The sequence below is a fragment of the Nicotiana tomentosiformis genome, chromosome 8 (genome assembly GCF_000390325.3).
Source record: "Nicotiana tomentosiformis chromosome 8, ASM39032v3, whole genome shotgun sequence".
Lineage (NCBI taxonomy): Eukaryota > Viridiplantae > Streptophyta > Magnoliopsida > Solanales > Solanaceae > Nicotiana > Nicotiana tomentosiformis.
The window spans coordinates 13,936,638-13,958,159 of record NC_090819.1 but is presented as its reverse complement, the minus strand read 5'-3'; the positions used below and the strand labels follow the sequence as shown (position 1 = coordinate 13,958,159).

Here is a 21,522-nt window from a genome sequence, read left to right as displayed (position 1 = left end):
TAGTATTTGATGGTGTATATAGGGCTGGAAAATGATGTATATATGTTGTTATTGTTCTGTTATTGTATTGTTGGTGTTATCTTGAATTTGGAGGAAGGGCATATTATAGGGGAGATGCTGCCCGTTTTAATACAAAATAGGTTTGTCGTTCGTTGTGCGATAGTTGTACCTTTCGTAACTTAACGATAGTATTATTATCATTCTTGTAGATTAAGGTGTGAAGAGGTGAGTTCAACTTGGTGATTGGAAATATTGTGATAAGGTATGTTAAGGCTAAGCCTTCCTTCATTTTGGCATGATCTCGTAGCTACATGTGTTAATAATGAGACAAAAAGAGAAGTTCATATTCATGAATTTATTCACACTATTCTAGTCTCATAAGTTACAATATTATTCCTTATCGAGATTCTATATTTAATTTAGTATTGTCTTCTTCCAGTCAAGAGAGTAACAAGCCTATATATACAGTATTACAGTATTTTCATTACCATCGAGCTATAATCGATGGGCAGGCCCCTATTGGGCAACCTCTGATCAGATGGAAAGTTATATACCGAGCCTACTGTGGCCGAGCGCCTATGAGCGAGCCCAGCATGGTCGAGATACATAGCCTAGTATGGCCGAGCGCCTATGAGCGAGCCTACTATGGCAGAGCAGTTATATATACCGAGCCTTATAAGGCCGTACAATTATTTTACTTACTATATTGAAGGAGTTGAGTCAGTATCAGCAGGTAAGTATATCTCCAGATCATCTTTGACTCCCAGTTAATTTCAGTTATCATATTATCAGTTCAGTTTCAGATTTCAGTTATTTTATTGCCTTACATACTCGGTACATTATTTCGTACTGACGTCCCTTTTTTGGGGGCGCTGCATTTCATGCGTGCAGGTTCAGACAGACAGACGGGTAGACCTCCTCAGTAGGTGTTTCCCGAGTTCCGCCTGATCGGTAAGCTCCACGTCTTTCGGAGTTGCCAGGTCTAGAGTTTTGTGTACATCTTATGTATATCTGTATATATGTTATGGGTAGGTCGGGGCCCTGTTCCGATCACAGTACATCTATCAGTAGAGGCTTGTAGGCATATCCTGTTGGTTAGTGCAGTATGTTGGGTTTGTATAAATTGGTGGTTTGTCAGCTGTAGTAGCTATGACGGCCTTGTCGGCCTAGCTTTATATTGATATTTAGTTAGCGCTAGTTTCCATTCAGTTTTATATTTTGCTTCGCAAATTGTCTTGCAAGGTGGCCCCATGGCCAAAGTATGACATTATGTGTTCAGAGTCCCTTAGTCGCAATTTGGTACGCCAGGTTAAGTGAGGCACCGGGTGCTTGTCTCGCTCCTAGGTTCGGGGCGTGACACGTCGTTGCCCCAGATGCAGTGATCACATGTATTGTCTCAGTGTGCCACATGGAAGCTTCTATATTATTTAACCCTGGTTCCACTTATTCATATGTATCATCGTATTTTGCTCATTATTTGGAGATGCCCCATGAGTCCTTATTTTCACCTGTTCGTGTATCTACACTAGTGGGTGATGAAATATCTATGGACCGTGTGTATCGGTCGTGTGTGGTAACTATTGAGGAACTGGAGACTAGAGTTGTTTGTTTATTACTCGGTATGGTTGATTTCGATATAATTCTGGGTATAGATTGGTTGTCTCCATGTCATTCTATTCTGGACTGTCACGCAAAAACCGTAACATTGGTGATGCCGGGTTTGCCGAAAGTCGAATGGAGGGGGTCTCTAGATCATATTCCCAACAGGGTAATTTCTTATTTGAAAGCCCAACGTATGGTTGGGAAGGGGTATTTGTCATATTTGGCTTTTCTGAGATATGTTGATGCAGATACTCCTACTATTGATTCAGTACCGGTAGTGAGAGACTTTTCGGATATATTTCCTGCAGACTTGCCGGGTATGCCGCCCGACATGGATATTGATTTCAGTATTGACTTGGTGCAGGGCACTGAGCCTATTTCTATTCCTCTGTACCGTATGGCACCAGCTGAGTTAAAATAATTGAAAGAGGAACTTCAGGAACTTCTTGATAAATGGTTCATTAGGCCTAGTGTGTTTCCTTGGGGTGCACCGGTTCTGTTTGTGAAAAATAAAGATGGTACTATTCGGATGTGCACTGATTACAGGCAATTGAACAAAGTTACAATCAAGAATAAATATTCTTTGCCGCGTATTGCTGACTTATTTGACCAACTTCAGGGAGAAAGGGTATTCTCCAAAATTGATTTGAGATCGGGGTATCACTAATTGAAAATTCGGGATTCAGATATTTTAAAGACGGCATTCAGGACTCATTATGGCCATTATGAATTTCTTGTTATGTCTTTTGGGTTAACCAATGCTCCAACAACATTTATGCACTTGATGAATAATGTATTACAGTCGTATCTTGACTCATTTGTCATGGTATATATTGATGATATCCTGGTGTACCCACGTAGCGAGGAGGAGCATGCACAACACTTGGGTATTGTATTGCAGAGGCTGAGAGAGGAGAAACTTTATGCCAAATTCCCTAAGTGTGAGATCTGGCTTAGTTCGGTGGCATTCTTGGAATACATAGTGTCTAGTGAAGGGATTAAAGTGGATTCAATGAAGTTAGAGGCAGTTCAGAGTTGGCCCAGGCCATCTTCAGATACTGAAATTCGGAGTTTTCTCGGCTTGGCCGGTTATTATCATCGCTTTGTGGAGGGATTTTTGTCTATTGCATCGCCTATGACTAAATTGACCCAGAAAGGTGCTCTGTTCAGGTGGTCGAATGAATGTGAAGAAAACTTTTAGAAGCTCAGACAGCTTTGACTATAACTCCAGTATTGGTATTGCCTACAGGTTCAGGGTCTTATATTGTGTATTGTGACGCGTCGCGTATTGGTCTCGGCGCGGTGTTTATGCAAGACGGTAGGGTGATTGCCTATGCGTCCAGACAGTTAAAGGTACATGAAAAGAATTATCCGCTCCACGACCTTGAGTTAGTAGCTATTGTTCACGCCTTGAAATTTTGGCGGTATTACTTGTACGGTGTCCATGGTAAGGTTTATACCAATCACCGGAGTCTACAACATCTGTTTAAACAAAAGGATCTGAATTTGCGACAGCGAAGGTGGTTAGGGTTGCTTAAGGATTATGATATCACCATTCTCTATCATCCCAGAAAGGCCAATGTGTTGGCCGATGCCTTGAGCCGTAAGGCGGAGAGTTTGGGCAGCTTAACATACTTACCGGTAACATAGAGGCCTTTAGCCTTGGATGTTCAGGCCTTGACCAACGATTGGATGTTTCCAACCCAAATCAAGTTCTTGCTTGCGTTGTTTCTCGGTCTTCTTTATATGATCGCATCAGAGAGCGCCAATATAATGATCCACATGTGCTTGTACTTAAAGATATGGTTCAGTACGGTGATGCCAAGGAAGTCATTATTGGGGATGACAGAGTATAACAGATGTAGGGCAGGCTATGTGTGCCTAATGTAGATAGTTTGCGTGAGTTGATTCTGTAGGAAGCTCACTGTTCACGGTACTCCGTTCATCCAGATGCCGCGAATATGTATCAGGATTTGAGGCAACACTATTGGTGGAGGAGAATGAAAAAGGATATAGTTGGGTTTGTAGCTCGGTGTTTAAATTGTCAACAGGTAAAGTACGAGCCTCAGAGATTGGGAGGATTACTTTACAGACTTGAAATTCCGGAGTGGAAATGGGAGCATATCACCATGGATTTTGTAGTTGGACTTCCACGGACTTTGAGGAAGTTTGATGTTGTTTGGGTAATTGTGGATCGATTGACTAAGTACGCGCACTTTATTCCAGTAGGTACTACTTATTCTTCTGAACGGTTGGCTGAAATTTATATCTGCGCAATTGTTCGCCTACACGGTGTGCCAGTGTCCATTATATCAGATCGGGGCACGCAATTTACATCTCAGGTTTGGAGAGCAGTGCAACGAGAATTGGGCACACAGGTTCAGTTGAGTACATCATTTCACCCTCAGACAGACGGACAGTCCGAGCGCACTATTCAGATATTGGGGGATAGGCTACGCGCTTGTGTCATTGATTTTGGAGGTTCTTGGGACCAATTTTTGCCACTGGCAGAGTTTGCTTAAAATAACAACTACCAATCGAGCATTCAGATGGCTCCGTATGAAGCTTTGTATTCGAGATGGTTTCGGTCTCTGGTGGGTTGGCTTGAGCCGGGTGAGGCTAGGCTATTGGGTACTAATTTGGTTCAGGATGCTTTGGAGAAGGTTAAATTGATTCAGGAGTGGCTTCACACATCGTTGTCTAGACATAAGAGTTATGATGACTGGAAGGTCCGTGATGTTGCTTACATGGTTGGGGAGAAGGTTATGCTCAAGATTTCACCCATGAAGGGTGTGTTGAAGTTCGAGAAGAAGGGAAAGTTGAGCTCTCGATATATTGGGCCTTTTGAGATACTTAAGAAAATTGGAGATGTGGCTTATGAACTCGCTTTGCCACCTAGTCCATCAGGTGTTCATCCAGTATTCCATATATCCATGCTCCGAAAGTATGTCGGGGATCTGTCTCATATTCTGGATTTCAGTACAGTGCAACTGGACGGTAATTTGACCTATGATGTGGAGCCGGTGGCTATTTTAGACCGACAGGTTTGAAAGTTGAGGTCAAAGAATATAACATTAATGAAGGTACAATGGAGAGGCCATCCAGTCGGAGAAGCCACTTGGGAGATTGAGCAAGAGTTGCGGAGCAAATATCCACACCTATTTGAGACTCTAGGTATGATTCTAAACTCGTTCGAGGATGAACGTTTGTTTAAGAGGGGGAGAATGTAACGACCCGACCGGTCGTTTTGAGTATTATAACCCCGTTATTCTATTTACTGCACAATTTATTCTTTATAGTTATTTTATAACTTACTGGGTTAGTTGGTTCGGGTCCGGAAGGATTTCGGAGTGAAATGAGACACTTAGCCTCTTAATTGAAAATTTAAGTTAGAAATATTGGCCGGATATTGACTTATGTATAAACAACCTCGGAATTTAATTCTGACAATTCCAATAGCTCCGTATGGTGATTTTGAACTTAGGAACATGTTCGAAAAATTATTTGGAGGTCCGTAGTGGAATTAGGTTTGAAATGGCGAAAGTTAGATTTTTAGGATGTTTGACCGGGGAGTTGACTTTTTGATATCAGGGTCGAAATCTGATTCTGATAATTTTAATAGGTATGTTATGTCATTTATGACTTGTGTGTAAAATTTGAGGTCAATCGGACTTGATTTGATAGGTTCTTGCATCGTTTGCGGAAACTTAAAATTTCAAAGTTCATTAGGCTTGAATTGTGGATATGATTCAGTGTTTTAGCATTGTTTGAGGTAATTTGAGGGTTTGACTAAGTTCGTATGATGTTTTAGGACTTGTTGGTATATTTGGCTAGGGTCCCGAAGGGCTCGGGCGTGTTTCAGATGGTATTCAGATTATTTCCCTTCATTTTGGCACTGTTGGTAGCTGCTGTTTGCTGGTGTTTCAGACCTTCTTCACAGAGAGGAGTTGCGCAGACAGGCCTTCTTCGCAATCGCGAAGATTGGGACGCGATCGTGAAGGCTTAGTTGAGGCAGTGTAGATTATTTTCTTCGCGATCGCGTGAGGTCAACCGCGACCTCGTAGGTAGGGCCAGTCTGTGTTATGCGAACGCGTGGAAGAGTCCGTGATCGCGTATGGGAAACTTGAAAGGAAGTTGGGACACGCGTTTTCTCTATGTGATCGCGTGTAGAAGGATGTGATCTCATAGTGTTGGAATCTTGTGCATCGCGATTGCGTGTGATTGTTCGCGATCTGTTCTTCACGATCGCGTAGAGCTCGGGAAGAGGTGAGATTTTGGAGATTTTCCGAGAAAATAACGGGGTAAGTATTCTTAACTCAATATTGGTTAAATTACTCGAATCCATGGTTGTTTTTAATATTTAATTGGTGAATTTAGTTGGAAAATTGTGAAAATCCTCTTCGTTTAATTTGAAGATTTGAGGGTCGAGTTGATGTCAGATTTGAGTAAAATTTGTATGGTCGGACTCGTGATTGAATGAGCGCTCATATTTTGTAACTTTTGTCGGATTCCAAAATGTGGGACCCACGACGACGTTTGAGCTAAATTTCGGATTCTTTTGAAAAAATAGTATTTTCTTATGAAATTAATTCCAATAAAGTTTATTGACTGAATCGAATTATTTGTGGCTAGATTTGAGGTGTTTGGAGGCCAATTCACGAGGAAAAGACATTGCAGAATAAAGAATTATACGGCTTGAATTAAGTAACAGTTTTAAATTTGATCATAAGGGTATGAAACCCCGAAATAGGTATTGTGTGATTGGTTTTGAGGTGAGGCACATGCTAGGTGACGGGCGTGTGGGCGTGCACCATAGAAATTGTGACTTGTTCAAATTCCATGGGACTGCGTAGTTGAATTATCTGTTGATATCCGTACATTTTCTACGTGTAAGGAAAAAATGTAGCTGAGACTCGTATTAAAAATTATGCTTAGACATATACTGTTATTATTGGTACCCATTGGGGTCATTTCTGTGGTTGAATTATATGTTCAAATTGTAATTTAATACTCAGTCATGTTTATTCATTTCACATCATATCTCAGTTTCTGTTGCTATTTATTGATGCATCATATTATCATTTGGGGATGATTTTCATGACATCTTGAGCCCGAGAGACTGGAGAGGTTGATGACTGAGTGAGGCCGAGGGCCTAATTATGAGGATATTTATGGATCGGGCTGCACGCCGTAACATATTTTTATTTATTTATGCCATGATTGGATTGATATAGCGTTTGGGCTGAAAGAGCTCCTCCAGAATCTATACACACCCCCAGTGAGGGCCGGTATCTACTGAGTGCGAGTGTCGAGTGCCGATTGATGAGTGACTGTGAGGAATGAGCGACTGTGAGGAATGAGTGACTGTGAGGTTGGAGTGAATGGGAGGACTGAGTGACTGTTACTCTGAGAGGATGAATTGATTTCATTATTTTTTGTTTTGGTCAAACTTGATATGAAATTTTAGTGAAATCTTAAATGTTGAACTTGAGAGCATGCCTACCTTTTTATATTAGTGGGATTATACTGGGTTGTTGTTGTTGTTGTTGTTGTTGTTGTTGTTGTTGTTGTTGTATTTGGACTTACCTGAGAAGCTCGTCACTACTTTCAGTTCTTTATTTATTATTGTTATTTACTGAGTTGGTTGTACTCATACTACACCATGCATTTCGTGTGTAGATCCAGGTTATCCCGGATACAGTGGGTGTTGATTTTTGCACACAGTTGATTTTTCGGAGATTCATAAGTAGTTGCTATATTTCGCAGACCTTGTCTCTCCTTCCCTATCCTTTTGTTTATTGTATTTGGTCTCAGATTATTGTAGACCACGTTTTCCATACTTGTAATGTATAGATGCTCATGTACTTAGTGACACCATGATTTTGGGTGTGTGTGTATCGGTATTTGCGAGACTTGTGGATTGTGGTTAAATATTATATTTTCAAACTTAAAAGAAATTGTGGTTTATTAAAGTTGTCGACTTGCCTAGTATCGAAATAGGCGTCATCACGACAGGTTAGGATTTTAGGTCGTGACAACTCTTAAATATGCATTGGAGCAATAATAGTCCTCCTAATTTTCGAAAGTGGTGCAATTTTAGATTTGGTGTATAGAATCTGTTAAAAATTAATGGAATACTTGCACTGAATTGCACATGCACCTAATTTAAAAAATAGAAGAAAAAAGTGAAAACGTATGATCATTTATATCTAACCATGAAAGTAGCAAAAACTTATATAAATTTTATTTCATAAATTTTAATGATTATATATTTGAATTTATGATCAAAATTAAGAAATTTGCTTCTCAAAATTCAAACAGTTACATAAATTAGGATAAAGGGAATAACATATCTTATTCTGGAATCAAAAGTGCACCAATTTCGATAACTACAAGGCCTATTAATGCTCCAATGCATATTTAACGGATGATTTTGAATTTAAAACCAAAGATAAGGGACTGTTTTGGACCTTTCTCTTTTGAAATTCACTAACAATATTTCCAATCACCTTTCTCTATACATGAAATAAGCATATATATCCAAAACCTTATCATGGTTAAAAATCTTTAATAACTGGATATAAAATATAGGAAGATCGGCACAAATAGGATCATTAAGACCGTTATTTAATTTTATCCTCGTATAAGAAATTTGTGCAAAAATAACTAACGGGTCATAACTTTTTCACAAGTTATATATGTCTGGGTGGAAAAATAAAAAGTTATGCATTGATACAAATTTTTCTATCTATACTATATTAAAAGCACGAAGGCTCATAGCAAAATGCCATTCGTCGTTTTTATCCTTTAAAAATAGAACAAAACTTAACACAGAATAGGGCAGATCCAACCCAAATACAAATAAAACAGGGCAGATCCAACCCAAATGCAAATAAACAAGGCAGATGCAGCCCAAATTTCATAACTGCTAATATTGAACCCAATGTGGGTGTGCAGACTCCGGAGGGGTCAATCCAGCCCAAGTGCTATAATAAGCCAAATCCTTGCATCAATCAATAAATCTTGTTGCGGCCTGCTGCCCGATCCCATAAATATAACTCACAATAAAACCCTCAGCATCACTCAGTCACTAATCTCTTCAGTCTCTCAGCTCACCAGAATTACATTATTCATCTCACACAATAATGATATGACGTAGCAAATAATGACAATAGAGACCGAGACATATTATGCATATAATAGCTGTGACTGAGTATAAAATGGCAAGTTAAGCAAATAGTTCAACATGTATAAAGGGCAGCTCAGTACAGTAAGTTCCCGTTATACGCGGGGATGGGGAAGGGCTGGACCACAAGGGTCTATTGTACGCAGCCTTACAATATGTATCTTGACCGGAATATCTAACATGATTGACAACTCAATTGTTCTATCACTTGGTAAAAAATACTGGTAACAATAAGCTTAATCAATTATTCAATTCGCTGGAAATTGACCAAGCAACAATTCGTATGGTGCACGCCTACAGGCTCGTCACCTGGCACATGCGTCACCTCAACATCAATCACATAACATGAAATTCAGGGTTTCACACTCACATAACCAAGTTTAGAAGTGTTACTAACCTCAAACTGTGCGAAACTCTACTCCAACAAGCCATTGCAGCGCGAAACGACCTCCAAATGCCTCGAATCCTATCACAAATAGTTTGATACAATCAACACGAGCTAAAGAATTAATTCCATATGAAATTACTAAGCTTTTAATTAAAAGTAAAAAAGTCCACTCAAAATCTGGTTCTTGGGCCCACGTCTCAGAATCTAATAAAAGTCACAAAATATGGAAGCCTATTTTTCCACGAGTCCGACCATATTAAATTTACCAAAATCCAACACAAAATCGACACCCAAATCCCTAATTTAAACTCTACAAATCCCTAGCCTCAAACCCCCAAATTTCACCTTTAAAACACACAAACTAGGTGGTAAATTCAATGAAAAAACAAGATTATTGAATAAAAGTTTTCACAAGTGACTAACCTCAAGAAACCCCTCGAAAATCCTCTCAAAAATCGCCTTAGAACGAGTTTGCAAAGTCCAAAATGAGAGAAATCACGATACCCTTTGGATTTAAACACTACCTAGTTATCCCGCTTTTGCGGTACCACTTTTGCGGTCAATCATCCGCATATGCAGAGCTCACTTAAGCTCCCAGACTCTGCACCTGCGCACCAAAATCTGCACCTGCAGAAGCGCTTTTGCGCTCACACGTCCGCTTTTGCGATCAACCTCGCGCAGATGTGCATCCGCATATGCGGAACTTCTTTCGGGCCTGCGATCCCTACACAGTCCTTCCCATGGCTGCACCTGCGCTCCCTTGCTCGCAGCTGCGACCAAAGCTCCGCAGGTGCGATTGCACTAGAAGACTCACAGCGTCAACAATCTTTCAAACTCCAAATTCGATCTGTTAACCATCCGAACTCCACCCGAGACCCTCGGGAGCTCAACTAATTATACCAACAACTCCTAAAATACAATACAATCTTAGTCGAGCACTCAAATCACATCAACCAACATCAAAAACACTAATCACACCCCAATTCAAGCCTATGAAAACTAAGGAATTCCAACTTCTTCAAATGATGCCGAAACCTATCAAATCACTTCCAATTGACCTCAAATTTTGCACACAAATGACACCACGTACCTACTCCAACTCCAACTCCTGTAACCCCAACCCGATCCCAGTAACCACAATGTCCACTCTCGGTTAAACTTCCAAATTTCCAACTTCCGCCTTTTCAGGCCTAATTCAACTACAAACCTCCAAATCACAATCGGGACACACTCCTAAGTCCAAAACTACCCAACAGAGCTAAAGGAACCATCAAAACTCTAATCCAGCGATGTTTACACATAAGTCAACATCTGTTCAACCATTTCAACTTAAGCTTTCAACCTTGAAACTAAGTGTCTCAATTCATTTCGAAACTATCTCTGGACCTAAACCAACTACCCCGACAAGTCACATAGAAACTATACAACATAAAATTAGCAGTAAATGGGAGAACTGGGGCTACAACTCTCAAAATGACCGGTCGGGTCGTTACATCCCCCCCTCTTAAACAAATGTTCGTTCTAGAACGAGTCTAGAAACGTACCTGAGTCTCAAATATGCATAGATATTCTCTATGCATCTCCCGCTTGGTCGCACAAGTAGCTTCCTCAACTGGCTAGCCTCTCTACAACACCCTCATTGAAGTTATGTCATTTGACATCCACTTTCGAACCTGCCGATCTAAAATGGACATCGGCTCTACATAATAAGTCAAATTACCATCCAACTGAACCGTGCTGAAATACAAAACATGAGACGGATCACCGACACACCTCCGGGTCATAGAAACATGAAATACCGGATGCACACTCCACAAACTAGGTGGCAAGGCAAGCTTGTAAGCCACCTCTCTAATCCTCTGAAGTACCTCAAATGGCCCAATATACCGAGGGCTCAACTTACCCTTGTTCCTGGATCTCATAACACCTTTCTTGGGTAAAACCTTGAGCAATACCTTCTCCCCAACCATTAAAGCAACATCACGAACCTTCCTATTGGTGTAACACTTCTGTTTAGATTGCGTTGTGTGAAGCCGATCCTGAATCAATTTGACCTTGTCCATAGCATCCAGAACCAAGTCAGTACCCAATATCCTAACCTCCTATACCAAGCCTCATACGAAGCCATCTGAATGCTCGACTGGTAGAAAATGTTGTAGGAAAACTCCGTGAGCGGCAGAAACATATCCCAAGAACCCCCAAAATCAATGATACAAGCGCATAGCATATCCTCCAATATCTGAATAGTGCACTCAAACTGCCCATCCATCTGAGGTGAAATGTTGTACTCAACTCAACCTGGGTGCCCAACTTTCGCTGCACGGCTCTCCAAAACTGTGATGTAAACTACGTGCCCCAATCTAAAATGATGGACACCGACACATTTTGAAAGTAAACAATCTAGCAGATGTAAATCTCATCCAACCACTCCGAAGAATAAGTAGTCCCAACTGGAATGAAGTGCACGGACTTAGTCAGCCGATCCACAATCACCCAAATAGCATCTAACTTCATCAAAGTCTGTGGGAGCCCAACTACAAAATCCATGGTGATACGCTCCCATTTGCACTTTGGAATCTCTAGACTCTGAAGCAATCCACCCATTTTGTGATGCTCATACTTCACCTGCTGATAGTTAAGGCACCGAGCTACAAACCTCACTTTATCCTTCTTCATTCTCCTCTACCAATAGTGTTGCCTCAAGTGCTGATATATCTTTGTGGCACCCGGATGAATGGAATACCGCGAATCGTGGGCCACCTCAAGAATCAGCTCACATAGCTCATCTACATTGAGCACACAAATATGTCCCTGCATCCTCAACACCCCAGCATCCCCAATAGTAAAATCCTTAGCATCACCATGCTCAACCATGTCCTTAAGGAAAAGTAAATGAGGATCATCATACTGGTGCTCTCTAATGCGATCATATAAGGTAGACCGAGAAACCACACAACATATAACTCGGTCGGGCTCCGAAATATCTTATCTCATGAACTGGTTGGCCAAGGCCTGAACATCAACTGCAAGTGGTCTCTCCCTAACAGGAATGAATGCAAGGCTACCCATACTCACCGCCTTTCTGCGCAAGGCATCGGCTGCCATATTGGCCTTCCCAAGATGATACAAAATAGTAATATCATAGTCCTTTAGTAGCTCCAAACATCTCCGCTGCCTTGAATTTAGTTCCTTTTATTTGAACAAGTGCTAGAGACTCTAAGAATCCTAAATACCTCATAAGACTTATCGTAGAGATAATCCCCCCAAATCTTCAATGCATGATAGATGGCAGTAAACTCCAAATCATGGACGGGGTATTTTTTCTCATGAGGCTTCAACTGACGCGAAGAATAAGAAATCACTCTACCCTTGTACATCAAGGCACACCCAATACCAATCCGAGAAGTATCACAATACACTATATAAGAGCCTAAAGGTGAAGGCAAAACTAGAACCAGAGTTATGCTCAAGGTGGTCTTGAGCTTCTGAAATCTCCCTTCACACTCATATGACCACCTGGATGTAGCACCCTTCTAGGATAATTTGGTCAAAGGCGATGCAATAGACGAGAAACCCTCCACGAAGCGACGATAATATCCAGCCAAGCCGAGAAAGCTCCGAATCTCCATAGCTGAGGACGGTCTGGGCTAACTCTGAACTGCCTCAATATTCTTCGAAACCACCCGAATCCCCTCACTGGACACCACGTTCCCCAAGAACGCCACCGAACTAAGAAAAAACTAACACTTGGAGAACTTGGCATAAAGCTTCTCCTCCCTCAACCGCTGCAACACAATCCTCAAATGCTGGGCATGCTCCTTTTGGCGATGAGAGTACATCAGGATATCATCAATGAATACTATGACAAATGAGTCAAGATAAGGCTGAAATACATTGTTCATCAGATGCATGAATGTTGCTTGGGTGTTGGTATGATAGTGCCATACGATACAGATGGATAGAAATGGGTTGAGTGCCTGGCACTAGGTCAATATCAAAATCAATATCCCTATCGGGTGGCATGCCCAGTAGGTCTGCAGGAAACACATCCGGAAAATATTGCACCACCGGAATAGAGTCAATAGTAGGAGTATCAGCACCCACATCACTCATAAAGGCCAAATAAGACAGACACCCCTTCTCAACTATCCGTTGGGTCTTCAAATATTAAATCACTATGCTGGGGACATAGTGTAGGGAACCTCTCCACTCGATCCTTGGCAAACCCGGCATCGCCGACGTTACGGCCTTTGTATGACAATCTAGAATAGCATGATATGGAGACAACCAATCCATACCCAAGATCACGTCAACATCAAGCAATAAGAGATCAACTCTCGTCTCTAATCCTCCAATAATCACAACACATGACTGATATACACGGTCCACAATAATCATATCACCCACTGGCATAGATAATGAACAGATGGAACTAAGGACTCACGGGGCATATCCAGATAATGAGCAAAATACGATGATGCATACAAATAAGTGGAACCAGGGTCAAATAATACAGAAGCATCCCTGTGGCACACTGAGATAATACTTGTGATCACTACGTCTGAAGAAATGGCGGTTGGCCTGGCAGGAATAGCATAGAATCGGTCCTGACCACTACCTAATCGACCTCCCACTCTTAGGCGACCCCTAGCTACATGATCTCCACCCGAGCTGGTAGGGCGGGTGGTGAAATAAATAGTGTTGAAGTTGTGGCCTGACAACTTTACTGAACTAGACCTCCCGGAAGGCGGGGACAGAACCTCATCACATGAACCAACCCTCTACACTCAAAACTTCCCATCTCGCAAAATGGTGGTAAATACTGAGGCGGACCACGAGAACCAGAATAACTTCCAAAAGAACTTGATGTAGACGAACTCTGAGGGATGAGTGTCCCTGTCTAGCACTTTATGAAACATGGCTGGATGATGCACCATGATGAATTGGATGAGCCATCTGAGTGGGCCTATAAAGGCTACCCCTGCCATGGTAGAACTGACCCCGAGAAGGAACACCGCTGAAACCACCCGATCCATGAGTCCTCTTGGCCTCCTTCTCCTCACACTCTTGACTACGAACTATCTCTAGTTGCCGATCAATATCAACCACCTCATTGAACAGAGCACCATATACACTCTCTCGAGTCCTAGCAAAACGCAACTCATAGGTGAGCCCATCAATGAACCTCCTAATCCTCTCCCTATCAGTGGGAACCAACCAAACTGCGTGATGAGCCAACTCTGAAAATATCTTCTCACACTGGGTCACAGACAGGACATCCTTATGTAGCTGCTCGAACTGCCTTCTCATCTCCTCCCTACGGGTCGATGGCACAAACTTCTCTATGAAGAGAATGGAGAACTCATGCCATGAAAGTGGTGTAGCACTGACTTGGCAGCTAATCTCATAGGCCTCCCACCATCTAAAGCCATCCCTAGTAAATTGGAAAGTAGTGAATGAGACCTCACTGGTCTCCATAATACCTGTTGTGCGAAGAATCCGCTAGTACCTATCTATGATGTCTTGGGCATCCTTAGACTCAGCCCCACTGAATGATAGAGAATGGAGTCTCCCAAACCTCTCAAGTCTCTTCTGCTTATCCTCACTCATAACAGGACCCGCTTGGGCCTGAGCAGCTGCAACCGATTGGGCTGGCAATACCCCCGGCATCAGAAGTCCCTGTATCACCTGCTCTGGAGTACGGGCAGTGGGGGTCTGTGTACCTCCCCCTGCCTGAGAAGTGGTTGGCGCGGTCTGAAAAGAAACTGCCAGAGCAAGGCTAGTGCACATAACCAAAATCTGAGCCAAATCCTCCTGAAGGCCTGGAATCACAATGGGCACGGGTGGTGCCTGAGCTGGCCCAACTGGCTCAACCACATCTGGAACTTGCTCCTGAGTTGGAGCAACTGGTGGATTTCAAAGTGTTGCTCTAGCTTATGTACAAGCTGCACCTATGCCCCTACCACGACATCAGCCTTTCGTGACCCTAGCTGGTGGTACTAGTAGTTGTCTGTCCTGTCCGATAGCACGTGTCCTCACCATCTATGAGAGAATAGAACAATAGAAGTTTAGTTTGCGGAATCAAAAAATACGCACGATGAGAATACAAGAATGTGAAGTTTCCTAAGGGTTCAACAGTCTCTCGAAGATAATTACAGACGTATCCGTACCGATCCGCAAGACTCTACTAAACCTGATCATGATTCGTGAGACCTATGTAACCTAAGGTCTGATACCAACTTGTCACGACCCAAAACCAATTCATCATGATGGCGCCTCTCGTGGTACTCGGTCTGATAGAATAGAATTGGAAATCATAACTTAATACATAAATTCCTCCCAAAACCAGGGTGTCACTGAGTACATAAGCATCTACGAAAAAAATAAAGTCTGATACACGGTCTAATATTCAATACTGAATAAATAAACTACAAGATATGGGAGGAGAGTCAAGGTCTGCGAACGCCATGCATATACCTCGATGATCTCCGAAGGTTTGGACTCTGCAAGTCAGCAACTGCCTTGACCAGAAGCACATGGATCTAAACAAGATGTGCAGCGTGTAGCGTGAGTACAACCAACTCAATAATTAACAAATCTAACCTTTGACTAAAAGTAGTGACAAGTCCAATTATTACGGTCGACTTTCAACATTTAATAGTACGGAAAGTTACAGAAAATATGACAATGATATCTCAGATATTTATATTCTACAAGTGAAGGTACAAGAATTTAGACATGCTTCCAACAAGAACTTAGACATGATTTTCGATTTCATAACAAAACGTAACACATAACAGGGCAGATCCATCCCACATGCAAATAAAACAGGGCAGATCTAGCCTAAATGCAAATAAATAGGGTAGATCTAGCCCAAATGTCATAACTGCTAGCATTGAGCCCATTGTGGGTGTGCAGACTCCGGAGGGGCCGATCCAGCTCAAGCGTTGTAATAATCCAAATCCTGGCATCAATCAATAAAATATATTGCGGTGTGCAACCCAATTCCAAAAATATCACTCACAATAAAACCCTTAGCATCACTCAACCACTAATCTCTTCAGTCTCTCGGCTCACCAGAATCATGTTATTCAGCCCACACAATAATGATATGACGTAGCAAATAAGGAAAGTACATAAAAGTTTCTAACTTTGAAGCCATTCCTGAAAGCTCTCGCTTCTCTCTACTTTCTCTCTCTAGAGCACAATAGTGAATTTACCGTGCTCAGCCGTCGGAAATGGCCAGAGTAAGGCCGAAGAAGAAGCAAAATAACAAGACGACAGTGGCCATTTAGGCTATAGCTAAAAGGATTGGTATAACAGATGCATGCAAGAAGGGCAAAGGAAACGAAGAGAAATCAGACTGGCCAACCTTGCCAAATCGGAGGAGTGGACCTAATACACCACTCTCCGGTGCAATTATCACTGGAATTATGCAAACGGGCAGTAATTAGAACAAAGGAACTCCGCAATCAATGGTTTCAGCACATGCATGTGGTGAACTTCCACATAAGGACCATAAGGCACAAGGAAATGACTAGGTAACGGAAATACAGAAGGTACCGGAGGAACCACAAGCGAACGTACCTGAGAATAATACATGGGCAAATCTATTGGATAATAACTGTTTCAGATTGAGAGGCATGAATCTCAGCTTTGTGGCTCCAATAATGCAAAATGGGGAAACTATAGTGGAATTATTGAAAAATGGGGCGGAGAAGGAAACAGAGAAATGGAGGAATGCTATAATACTATATGTAGTAGGAACCACACCTACTACCAAAGCTCTGGAAATGTTTGTTGCTAGCCAATGGAATTTTGTGTCAAAACCTATAATATTCTACCATAATGAAGGATATTTTGTTATAAAATTCACTAATATGGATGATAGAGATGTGATTCTGTATTCTGGACCTCATACTATTGGTAATAAACCTATAATAACAAAAGGCTGGACACCTGAATTTAATTTCAAGGATGAAATTTTGAAAACTATTCCATTGTGGGTCACTTTGCCAAATCTCCCATTGAATTGTTGGAGTGCTGATTCTCTGAGTAGTATTGGGAGTGGGCTAGGGTTACCTTTGTACGCAGATGAGTGTACATCTAAAATGGAAAGGATATCATATGCTTGAATACTTTTAGAAATGGATGTAACAGTGCCACTTCCTATAGTTGTCAAGGTGCAGGACCCAAATGGAAGGAAATTTAGTCAAAAAGGGTGGATTATATGTGGAAACCAGAATACTGTGAAACATGTTTGATGATTGGCCATTGCTGTAAAGAGATAAGGCAACAGGAAAATTAAAAAACTGTGAGGATCAATGTGTAGAAGAAAGTGTGGCAAGTCAAAGAGGCAACATGTCAAATACAGGGAAAAGAGAAAGATATAGAGAAAGCAAACACTAAAAAGGGAAAGCAAGCAGAAATAGATAGCAATGAAGGATGGCAGGAAGTTAAAGGAAAATCAACATAAAAACAATACATGTAATTGATGATGGAAGGATGAGCATAACAAATGGCTTTATTGTCCTCAACAAGCAGAATGAGCACCAGCAGCAATCAGATCAAGTAAGACCAGTTGAGAGAGGTCAATGTAGCAGGAATGGGAACACTGGGGAAGTGCAAACTCTCTTTACTCAGATATAAAAATAGTATCTTGGAATATCAGAGGCCTCAAAAAGAGTTTTAAGCAAAAGGAGTTAAGTAGATTCATTATTACAAATAAAATAAGCCTAATGGCTATAGTAGAGCATAGAGTTACTGAAGTAAAAGGAAAGCAGATAATGAAGAAGATTGTAGGAGGTTGGAGTTGGGCTACCAACTATGATGGAAATAGAAAAGGAAGGATATGGGTAATATGGGATCCTAACATCATTCAATTTAGTAAAATGTGGAAGAGCAATCAACTGATACATAGAAAGGTGACTATTAGTGCAGGCAGTATACAGTTCTACTTTACAGCAGTATATGGCTTACATACTATTGAAGATAGGAAAATCTTATGGCATGAACTAGAAGGGATTCATAATGGAACTGATGGGGCATGGATTGCAATGGGAGACTATAATGCAATATTGGGAGTTAAAGATAGGGAAAGTGACAACCCAGTGCAAGAAGTGGAAATAAGGGACTTTAGTGATTTCATGTTGAACAATAACATGAATGAACTAAAATATATAGGGAGGAAATACATATGGACAAACAACCATGTGTGGAGCAAAATAGATAGAGCCATAGTCAATACAGAATGAATGACTACAATGAAACAAATGGAAGTGATAGTGATGGATCGTTTCATATCTGATTTCACTCCACTGAGTATTCATTTTGATGAAACAGGGCAGGGGGGTCCAAAGCCATACATATTTTATAATTATGTAGCTGAAAATTCAGAGTTCTTAAAAGTGGTGGAGAAGGCATGGGGTATATCTAATAAGTGGCAAGGAATGGAGAAAGTGTGGCAGAAACTTAAATTGGTAAAGCATAAATTGAAAATGTTGCATACTGAGGAGTTCAAAAGGGTCAGAGAGAAAGTCCAAACAATTAGAAGGCAACTACAAGAGACACAAGAGAAAATACAGGATCCATGTCACCAAACATCTCTGTTTGATACTGAGAAGGAGCTGAGAGGTAAATTAGAAAAATGGGGAGTGATAGAGGAAAGTATTATGAGGCAAAAATCAAGAACACAATGGTTAAAGCTTGGGGATTCAAATAGTGCATACTTCTATGCATGTCTGAAGATTAGAACTTCTATGAATAGTATCAAATCTCTTGTGAATCAAGATGGCAAGCTGCTGAAAAATGAACAAAAGGTGAAGGATGAAGTAGTGGGATTCTATAAAGAACTACTGGGGAATGTTGCTGAACAAATTCCTATGATTAATCCAAAAATAATGAGAAATGGTCCAATCCTGAAAAGAGAACAACAATTGAAGCTAATAGAGCCAATCACCACAGAGGAGATTTGCATTGCAATGAAGAACATATACGACAACAAAGCCCCAGGATGTGATGGTTTCAATATTTTTTTCTTTAAGAAAGCATGGTCGATTATAGGGGAAGATGTGATTAATGCAAAAACATATTTCGTTGCCACTGGGGAGATATATAAGCCAATAAACTGCACTGTTGTGACTCTGATCCCAAAGGTTAAAAGTTCAAGTTCAATTAAAGAGTACAGATCAATCTATTGTTATACTGTGTTGTATAAGGTAATATCAAAGGTGTTCACTACAAGGCTGCAAATGGTTATGGATAGCCTTATTGATGTAAGTCAGGCTGTCTTTGTGCCAGGAAGGATTATCTCTGATAACATTATACTAAGACATGAATTAGTGAAGGGATATGGGAGGAAGGGGATAACTCCAAGATGTATGATTAAACTAGACATGCATAAAGCTTATGATTCATTGGAATGGTATTTTCGGAAGCAGATTCTGATGACAATGAATTTTTCTACCAGATTTGTGCAATGGATTTTGAAATGTCTTACTACTGTGTCATATTCCATCCAGATAAATGGCATGCCTACAAGTCCTTTCCCAGCAAGAAAAGGGCTAAGATAGGGGGATCCATTGTCTCCATTCCTGTATGTCTTAGCCATGGATTACCTATGCAGGTTGCTAAGAACACTGAAGAACAAACCAAATTTCAATTACCATCCAAGATGTTAGAAATTACAAATTATCCAGTTGGGTTTTGCTGATGATCTATTGTTATTCTGTAGAGGAGATGAAGTATCTATCCAAATGCTTTATAACTGTTTCATGGAGTTCTCTAGGGTGTCAGGTTTGAAAGAAAATAAGAGCAAGAGCTCTATATATTTTGGTGGTGTAAGCTTAGCAGTGCAGCAGATTGTTATCGATCAACTTGGTTTCTCAAAAGGAGAACTGCTTATAAGATATCTGGTAGTCCAACTAAGCACAAAAAGGATGTCAATCATACAATTCCAACCATTGTTAGATAGGATGATTGGTAGAATAACATCATGGACTGCAAAGTTTCTTTCATATGTTGGTCGACTTCAATTGGTCAAGAGTGTCCTGTTATCAATCCAAATTTACTAGTCCCAAATATTTGTCTTCCCAAAGAAGGTGATCCATCTCATAGAATCGATATGCAAAAAGTTCCTATGGTCTGGGGTGTTGATATGTCAAAAAGAGCTTTAGTTTCATGGGACAAATTGTGTCAACCAAAAGCTACTGGGGGGTGGAACTTGCTAGACATAACATTGTGGAATAAGACCGCCATATGTAAATTGTTATGGAATTTAGCTCAAACAAAGGACAAGTTATGGGTACAGTGTATTCATATTTACTATGGGAAAGGCAGAGATATAAGACATATTGAGCCCAAGCAAACTTCATGGCTAGTGAAAAAGATATTGAAGGCAAAGCAATACATGTTAGATGTCGTTGTTAACATGATAGAGATATTTGAGAAGGAGTACATAACCATCAATAACATATACAAACAGTTAAGAAGTGAACAACAGAAGATACCTTGGAGGAAACTGGTATGCAATAATGGTGGAATGCCAAATTGGACTTTTATTCTATATTTGGATATCCTGGGCAAGCTGAATACAAGAGACAGACTAGCAAGATGGGGGTGACTAATGAGCTATTGTGTCCTCTGTGCAATATAGAAGAGGAAAGCATTGAGCACCTATTTTTCAAATACACTTTTGCAGCATCAATATAGAGGAAACTACTGCAATGGATGGGTATCAATAGGTAAGATATGAAGTGGTGTCAAGAAGATAGGCATATAGCAATGCAAAAGGCAGATCAGCAAATGTTGAGATATACAGAATGGCTCTAGCTAATTGTGTCTACTATGTGTGGCAGGAGAGAAACCACAGGATTTTCAGAGCTCAGCAAAGGCAAGAAGGGATAATGATAAAGTAAATTATACAAATGATATATGGAAGGGGCTATATGATGCCAAGATTAAGAAGTAGGCTTGAAGAGTTAGACTTCTATCCATGAGCAAAATATGAAGTACTGACAGCACATACAATTGATACAAAATGGACTGATAGTCAGTAGGTAGTATAAGGAGTTTTTTTGGTGATACTAAGGCCTGGGAAGATGTCCAGACATAGTGATTTTGCTTGAGTTGTAACTTTCACGCTTTGGAAATAAAATATGATAATTACCAAAAAATAAAAAGATAACAGAGACCGACACATATTATGTAAACAATAGATGTGACTGAGTAAAAAATGACAAGTTAAGCTAATAGTTCAACATATATCTTAAACGGAATTTCTAACATGATTAATAGCTCAATTGTTATATCACATGGTACAAAATACGATTAACAACAAGATTAATCA

At 40.7% G+C, this 21,522-nt stretch overlaps 1 protein-coding gene across 1 annotated transcript; it reads left to right on the top strand.

Annotated features, from left to right (window-relative positions):
- The first annotated feature begins 16,819 nt into the window (after window positions 1-16,819).
- LOC138897088 (uncharacterized) lies at window positions 16,820-17,311 on the top strand. The gene has a single exon (XM_070183043.1). The coding sequence runs from the start codon at window positions 16,820-16,822 to the stop codon at window positions 17,309-17,311; it is 492 nt and encodes a 163-aa protein (XP_070039144.1).
- The last annotated feature ends 4,211 nt before the right edge of the window (window positions 17,312-21,522 follow it).